General features: G+C 57.5%; 1 protein-coding gene across 1 annotated transcript; it reads left to right on the top strand.

Moving 5' to 3' along the window:
* The first annotated feature begins 76 nt into the window (after nt 1–76).
* On the top strand, nt 77–6782 carry P3H1 (prolyl 3-hydroxylase 1). The gene is made up of 14 exons (XM_026862689.1): nt 77–230; nt 430–619; nt 1078–1209; nt 2712–2851; nt 3573–3662; nt 3772–3824; nt 4190–4311; nt 4483–4610; nt 4703–4798; nt 4929–5079; nt 5565–5682; nt 5878–5953; nt 6077–6217; nt 6299–6782. Exons 1-14 carry the CDS (start codon nt 78–80, stop codon nt 6422–6424), a joined length of 1716 nt encoding a protein of 571 aa, XP_026718490.1. The 5' UTR covers nt 77; the 3' UTR covers nt 6425–6782.
* The last annotated feature ends 1197 nt before the right edge of the window (nt 6783–7979 follow it).

Below are 7979 nucleotides of genomic sequence, written 5' to 3' on the forward strand. Positions count from 1 at the left end.
CGCGGGGCCCCTCCACAGCCCACGGGGGGGCCGCATCGTGGGGCGGACGCGGTCTCACCCCATCCCACCGCTCCCAGATGAACCGGCCGGCGCAGGCGGCAGCGGCCGCACACACCTTCTTCGTGGCCAACCCCGGGCACCAGGAGATGAGGCAGAACCTGGAGTATTACCAAGCCATGGCCGGCGTCCGCGAGGACGACTTCACTGACCTGGAGGCCAAACCCCACCTGGTGAGACCCCCACACACCTTAGGCAACCCCCCCCTGAACGCCCATTGGCTGCTGGACCCGGGGGGTCGCTTGAGTCTGTTGGCTCAGCCAGTCCCTGAGATGCCACCTTGGTGCTGAGGCTCTGTCTTGTGAGGACGAGGTGCCACAGCTGCTCTCTTGCAGCAAACGGGGTGTTGAGCCCCCTCTCATCCCTACACAGAGCGAGTTTCGGCTGGGCGTCCGGTTTTACACGGAGGAGCAGCCGGCTGCTGCCATCCTACACCTGGAGAAAGCGCTGGAAGAGTATTTTGTGGCGGACGCAGAGTGCCGCGCGCTCTGCGAGGGACCCTACGACTACGAGGGCTACAACTACTTGGAGTACAACGCGGACCTTTTCCAGGCCATCACAGGTGGGAGCTGTGCATGCTGCGGCTCATCTCAAGAGCTGGGGAAAATCCTGGGGGGGGTGGTCCCCAAAGACTGGGTGGAGGGGAGGGACCCCCCCAAAGAGGGAAAACCCCGTCCTGGGTTTCACTAGGAGGAATGTGGCCCCTACGTGGCAGGAGGCGTTTGCCTGCGCTCAGCACTCCCCAAATTCCAGGAGGATATGGCAAAACAGGAGAGGGGCCAGCAGAGGGTCACAAGGGTGGGAGGCTGAGGGTGGCCATTCTGTCTCCAGGGAGCAGCACAGCCTCACCACAGACCACGCAGAGGTGGGCAACCACCATCCTTGAGGGTTTCCACCATCAAAAACCTGGCAGCAGCCCCACTGCAAGCAGGAGGTTGGCGTGGAGACCCCTCAAGGTCCTGTCCACCAGCCCTTGGCTGACCACAGGCATATTTTGGTTTGGTTTTTTTTTTCCACCAGATCACTACATGCAGGTGCTAAGCTGCAAGCAAGGCTGTGTTATGGAGTTGGCCTCCCAGCCTGGCCGGGAGAAGCCCATGGAGGATTTCCTGCCCTCACACTTCAACTACCTGCAGTTTGCCTACTACAACAGTAAGCAGCTTGTTGCCCCGTCCTCCATTGGCACTGAACATCGTGCTCTGCACGGCTGTTCTTCACAAACAGAAATCCCAGACTCCCAGAGCGGTGTGCGTTGGGAAGGGACCTTCAGAGATCACGTTGTCCCACCCAAAATGCAGGGACATCTTGCAAAAGATCATGTTGCTCCAAGTCCCCTTTGACCTGACCTTGAACACTTCCAGGGATGGGGCATCCCCAACTTCTCTGGGCAACCTGTGCCAGTGTCTCATAAAAAATTTCCTTCTTATGGCCACCCTAAACCTACACGTTTTCAGCTTAAAACCATTGCCCCTTGTCCTGTCACTACAAGCCCTGGTAAAACGTTGTCTCCCTCTTTCCTATAAGCCCCCTGGCTGCAAGAAGGTCTCCCTGGAGCCTCCTTGTCTCCAGGCTCAACAACCCCAACTCTCTCAGCCTTTTCTCATAGAGGTGTTCAATCCTTCTGACCATTTTTGTGGCCTACTGTGGACCTGCTCTAACAGGTCCATGTCCTTCTTGTGCTGTGGACCCCAGAGCTGGGCACAGCACTGCAGGGGGGGTCTCCTCAGAGTGGAGTAGAGGGGGAACATCACCTCCCTGGACCTGCTGGCCACACTTCTCTTGATGCAGCCCAGGAGATGGTTGGCTTTCTGGGCTGTGAGAGCATGTTGCCAGCTCATGTCCAATTTTTCATCCACCAGTATCTCCAAGTTCTTCTCCCCAGGGCTACTCTAAACCCATCCAGTCCCATCTTTATTGATACTGGCAGAGGACCTTTCACTTGACCTTGTTGAGCTTCACAAGGTTCACACAAGCCAGCCTGAAATGTTCTGCAGCAGATCTGAATCTCGCTGCGCCTGGATGCAGTAACCTCTATGTCACTTTAGATGCTCAATTCCTGGGCAGCTTCTCTTTCCAAGTGAAATAACAGCCTAGAGAGGCTTTTTTTTTTTTTCCTCCTGCCAGCTATCCACTTCTTGTTCCAAACCACAGAGCCACCCTCCCCCTTTAGAACAGTTATAACCCAGGCAAATATACTCAATTTTATTTTTTATTCACCTCCTTAGAAAAATCTAAACTGTTTCTGCACAAATTTCTCCAAAAGGAGGGAAAAATAAATGTTCAAGAAGATTGAAAGGCTGCAATCCTGTAGATGAAAGCGGGTAAGGGTGCTTAAGTGGCTGAAAATTGTAGGTTATCCTGGAAATTTAGGTCTTGCTGCCTGAAAATAGGCTTCAAGATGTTTTCCAAGCAAGAAAACTACCCAAGCAATGGCCCTGATTTCTGGTGAGGTGATTTCTGGAGGCAGGAGAGTGCCTTGAACTCTTATTTTGCCTTTGTGGCAGGAGTAATCTTTGCTCCAGGGCATTATCTGCCCTACTTAGGAGACCTTGTGGAGAATAAGGCCTTTCCCTCTTGTTTCTTCTCAGTGTCTGTGTGTGTTCTGTCTCTGGTGCTCTTGGATGTGCCGTTAGCAGCCCCATTTCTCTTTGCAGATGGGAATTACGAAAAAGCCATTGAATGCACCAAAACCTATTTGCTGTTCTTCCCAAACGATGAGGTGATGAACCAGAATTTGGCCTATTACACCGCTGTCCTGGGAGAAAACCTGGCAGGACCCATCCAACCCCGAGAGGTGAGTGACCGGCTGGGATGAGCTATTCAAGGGACATCTCCCCTCCTTGGGGAACTTTGCAGAGGTTTTGGGGTCTGCTCTGGATGGGTTTTCTCTGGTCCAGCCACCCTTCCTTGGCAAAGGGGAGAGGAATGAGTGGATGCAAGACCCAACAAGCTGGAAGATGGCTGAGAGACTGAAAAAACATCCCTGGCAAATATCTTTGGCCAAGTGAAGGCTTGATGGCTTGCACAAACAGACCGACTCTTGCGGGAGAGGTCTGCAAGAGGCAGATAGACAGATTTTTTAGGAGGATCTGAGCCCACCTCTGCTACACACTTCCACAACTGAAGTGAAATTGCTTAAAAAGGAGAGGATTTGGCTTTAAAATAGCTGGATCTGGATGCTCGGATGCTGCCTGGGAAGTGGTAGGCAGGGATGGAAGTCTCTGCCCCATGTCAGCAGCAGCGTGGAAGGGAATCTGTCTGAAGAGCTTCCTGCAGGAGGGACACACATGTGCCTGTGTCTCCCCAGGGCTCGTCCACACAGGACAGGGAAGTTCGTGCAGGATGGGGAAAGCCACTTGCTTCCCGGCTGCCAGAGGGACTGGGAAACCAGGGCTGCGGGTCTGGAGCAAGGACCGTGGGAATGATGTAAACCCTGCACCCTCCTGCCCTCGCTCGGGGTCTTTTCAGAGCCCTCATGCCTTGCCCTCACCTCTTCTCTCTGCCCCTCTCCACAGGAGATCCAGGCTTACCGCCAGCGAAGCCTGATGGAGAAAGAGCTGCTCTTCTTCAGTTACGATGTCTTCGGCATCCCCTTTGTGGACCCAGTGAGTGCTGCTGGACCAGGCTGGACGCAGCAGCCACATGGAAAGGGGATGAGGGGTCTGTGTCCCAGTCAGATCCTCATCCAGCTCCTGGTGTTCTTCTTGGCTGCAGGACACATGGACACCCGAAGAGGTGATACCAAAAAGGCTGCGAGAGAAACAAAAGTGAGTGCTCTCCCTAGCCACTGGCCAAGCCTACCCAATCCCAACGGGACATACCCTTCTTCCTCTGTGGGGTTTGGACCAAAGGCCGTGGCTGTGGAGCTGTTGCCAGGGAGTTTTTTTTTCATGTTGGGGCTGGGAGATGTTGCTGGAGAGCAGAACTTTGCTCCACATCGGCCTTCAGCATGATGGGGATGCGTAGGTCATGCCAAGCAGCTCAAGATGAGGGATGTGTTGAGGGGAGACTCTCCAGCCTTGGGCTTTGTCACCATCCCCTGGAGACAACTTGTCCTGCCCTTATCCTGGTGCCCCTCGTTCCCAACATGGGGACAGTGGGGCAGGGGAGTTGATAGCTGCTGTGTTCCCAGGGTGGAGCGGGAGACAGCAGCGCGCATCTCGGAGGAGATTGGCAACCTCATGAAGGAGATCGAGACACTGGTGGAGGAGAAGGCCAAGGAGTCTGCGGACATGAGCAAGTTCATCCGAGAAGGTGTGGAGGGCCAGGAGGGGAAGTGGGATGGGGACCTCCATGTCCCCTGCTGCCAGCTCATGGTCCCTCCACAGGGGAGGTGGCAGGAGCAGGTGGCAGGCTCCCAGCTTCCCCCAGTGCCGTACCCCAGCGTTGGTGGCACCCACCTCTGGGTCCTCCTTTGTGCCACAGGTGGTCCTTTGGTGTACGAAGGAGCCAGTGTCACCATGAACTCCAAGACCCTGAACGGCTCCCAGCGCGTTGTGGTGGACGGAGTCCTTTCTGCCGAGGAGTGCCGGGAGCTGCAGAGACTGACCAACGTGAGCGTGGGGATGGCAGGAGCGGGCAGGGGATGCTGGAGTCCCATCCTGCAGCTCAGAAGTCAGACTGGTAACACTGATTGGTTTTGCAGGCAGCTGCCTCGGCTGGAGATGGCTATCGTGGGAAGACATCTCCTCACACCCCCAGTGAGACCTTCTATGGTGTGACTGTCCTCAAGGCCCTCAAGGTTATGGTGCCTGCGGGGAGGGGGGAGAAACAGGCTGTGGAGATCAAGGAAGGGGGTCTGACGGCAGGCAGCTGCCTGTGCTTGCCCAAGCTGCCTGGGGCTGAGGCCGTGTCCTGTCCATCCCCTGCAGCTGGGCCAGGAGGGCAAGGTGCCCCTGCAGAGCGCCTACCTCTACTACAACGTGACGGAGAAGGTGCGGCACATGATGGAGTCCTACTTCCGCCTGGAGGTCCCGCTCCACTTCTCCTACTCCCACCTAGTGTGCCGCACGGCCATCGACGGTGAGCACGGCCTCAGAGGAGCACAGTCTGAGGAGAAGCAAGTCTCCTTCAGCCTCTTGTCCTGTCTGGGTCCTCTCCAACAGCTGGGGTGGGGTGGTCTTGGAGACTGAAGACCGCTTTGCTGCTCCCTAACCTGTTCCTTTTCCCGAAAGGAAGGTGTGGGGAGCTTATCCCTAAGCCTGGTTTGGAAAGATGAGCATCTCCCTTGGTTGCCTCCAATGGGGCAGGTGGCTTCATGCCATACAAGATTTCAGTACTCAGAGGCTTTTGGGATCAGGTGCTGGGAAAGGCTGTGTCTGGAGGGCCATGGAGACGCCATGGGACAAGTCAACCGAGGCTTGCACCACCCGAATGGCCTCTCATGCTCCACACCCCAGCAAGCAGAAGGGCTTTAGGCTACAGGAGACTTTCTTGTCACCTCCAAGCATGTGACATTTGGAGACAGACCCTGTGGTCCTGACATGACAGGTCTCGTTCCACCCTAGAGAAACAAGAAGGCCGGAGTGACAACAGTCACGAGGTGCACGTGGACAACTGCATCCTCAACGCGGAGGCCCTGGTGTGCGTGAAGGAACCTCCAGCTTACACCTTCCGGGATTACAGGTACCAGTGGTGTCTATCGGCCAGAGCTTCCCCACCTGAGGGCACCTGGGTTGGGAGGAGTGTGGTGGGGAGACAACCCAACCTGGGCTCTCCTGCCTCTGGCTCTTGCCATGGTGTTAGGGGAGCTCCAGACTCGTCCGCTTGCTGGAGCTGTGGTGAAGGATGTCACCTCTGCTTGTTCCTTGCTTCCTTTAGTGCCATCCTCTACCTCAACGGGGACTTTGAAGGAGGAGCTTTCTACTTCACCGAGCTGGATGCCAAGACCCAAACTGTAGGTGGCTTGGTTCCTTGAGGATCTGTGTGCAGCACCAAACCCGCCACCATCCCCCATGCCACCACGAGGGATGAGGTTGGGTTGGGGGGGACCAACTCATCTCCTCCCCCACCATCACAGGCAGAGGTTCAGCCACAGTGTGGCCGTGCCGTGGGCTTCTCCTCCGGTTCTGAGAACCCCCATGGGGTGAAAGCTGTGACCAAGGGCCAACGCTGCGCCATCGCCCTCTGGTTCACCCTGGACCCTCGACACAGCGAGCGGGTAAGCTCCCTCCCCGGCATCGGGTGGGGTTTTCTGGGGGGGGACAGTGGCCATGCTTATCCCTGAGGGTCTGCCCCACAGGAGCGTGTGCAGGCAGATGACCTGGTGAAGATGCTTTTTGGGACAGAAGATGGGGATTTGCTGCAGGAGACTGAGACAGAGCAGGAACCACCGGCTGCTGTCGCAGTGGGGAAGGATGAGCTGTGATGTCCCATGACCACCAGGATGTCCCTGCTGGGACCAGTGACACCAGCATTGTGGCTTCTGGCTGCTCAGCTGTGGGGCTGCCAGCCAGGCCCCCCTCTGCCCCCAGCTGCTGTGGGATGGGGAATTGGAGGAGGCCCTGCACCATCCCTGTGGTACCCAGTGTCCCCCCCTGTGGGGCTGACCTGGGGGTATCCCAGAGACTCGGGGGGTGATACGGGGGACAGGGGAGGGATGCTCTTTTAGGGGTGAGGACCCGGTGCTATGGTAGCAGACATGTGCCTTTCTGCTCAGCTGAACCAGCGGCTATTTAAGTGCCTTCTGCAGAAAATGGGTGAATAAAGGCGTTTTGTTTTTTTTTAAACTGTCACTTACTGAGCAGGGAATTGGAGGCTGTGCCCGTCCCTGCCCTTAGCTGTCATCCCGGGTTGGGACACATCCTTCCCTCCTTGCCAACATTCACACGGAGGGTTTTGCAGCCCTGCAACCCCGGCGAGGTGTTCTCTGGGGCCAAGGGGGACTTTTGCGGGGGCAAGCAGGTCCTGGGGGCACTACAACCTCCACGTAAGCTGCATAGCATCCCCTGGACTGTGCTCGTGCAGCGTGGGAAGGGACGGAGGCTTTCAGGGAGGAGGGAACTGTCCTTGAACAAGAAGGACATTGAGCCCCGTGGCACCCCCCAAACAGGCCCTCGAATTGTTCCCGCGTGTGTCTGGCCCTGGTCATTACCATAACCATCCGGGGAATGTGAGTAAATAAATCCTGCCCCACGCCTCTGGAGCCAGAAACCCCCATAATATTTGGAGAGGGCGTAGGGCAGGTCCTGTTCGGCATGAGGGTGGGAGAGGGGGGGTCCTGGGCCGTGGTTCCCCCAGGCTGAAGGGATGGTCCAGCGGGTGGTTGCCCACCATCCCGGTGTCCGACCCCGGCCGGCCGCGGCGTGAGCAGACTGCTGATGAGGCCGGGGCGGTTAACGATTGCCAGGTCCTGGGGCTGCCGCTTGCTCTGTGTCACCGCTGTGGTGGCATGTGTCTCCCCTCCACCCTGTGTCCCCCTCCTGCGGGGGAAATGCCACCGTCAATGGTGGCTCTTGTTAACGCCGCGGGACGTGCCTGCATCCCCCCCGCTGCCCCGCGGAGAGGTGAGGGTCAGGCCTGGCAGCGTGGGGGGCACGACCTGCTTCCCTGCTCCCGGGGCAAATTCCTGGAGCCTCCCCCGGGGCCTCTGTGGCTGGAGGTGGGGTCCTGGACCCCCGCAGAGGTGAAGGGGTGGTGGATGGGGTAGGGGCTTACCTCCCCCACTCTCCCCTTCCTGCCTATTTTGGGGGCCCCCGTTTTCCCCAGCTCCCTCCGCTGTCGTTGGAGGGGTCCCCATCTCCCTCAAGACTGAAATCTCCCCCCAGGACCCAGGTATCCCCCATGCCCCACATCTTCCCCCCCCTGCCCAGGACTCAATTCTTTCCTCAAGGACTCAGATTTCAGCCTCAAATCCCGTGCCCCCCAGCCCCAAATCTCCCCCTTCTGGGACTCATATCTCCTCCTCCAGACCCAAATCCCCA

Source organism: Athene cunicularia (assembly GCF_003259725.1).
Source record: "Athene cunicularia isolate RWA chromosome 21 unlocalized genomic scaffold, athCun1 chr21_part1, whole genome shotgun sequence".
NCBI lineage: Eukaryota > Metazoa > Chordata > Aves > Strigiformes > Strigidae > Athene > Athene cunicularia.

What these genes read in the sequence shown, in the direction of transcription:
- P3H1 (XM_026862689.1), top strand. Translation starts at nt 78, where the DNA reads ATGAACCGGCCGGCGCAGGCGGCAGCGGCCGCACACACCTTCTTCGTG. An exon ending in GAGCAAGTTCATCCGAGAAG is followed by an intron (nt 4,312 to 4,482) that starts GTGTGGAGGGCC and finishes TTTGTGCCACAG; the next exon opens with GTGGTCCTTTGGTGTACGAA. An exon ending in AGCTGCAGAGACTGACCAAC is followed by an intron (nt 4,611 to 4,702) that starts GTGAGCGTGGGG and finishes TTGGTTTTGCAG; the next exon opens with GCAGCTGCCTCGGCTGGAGA.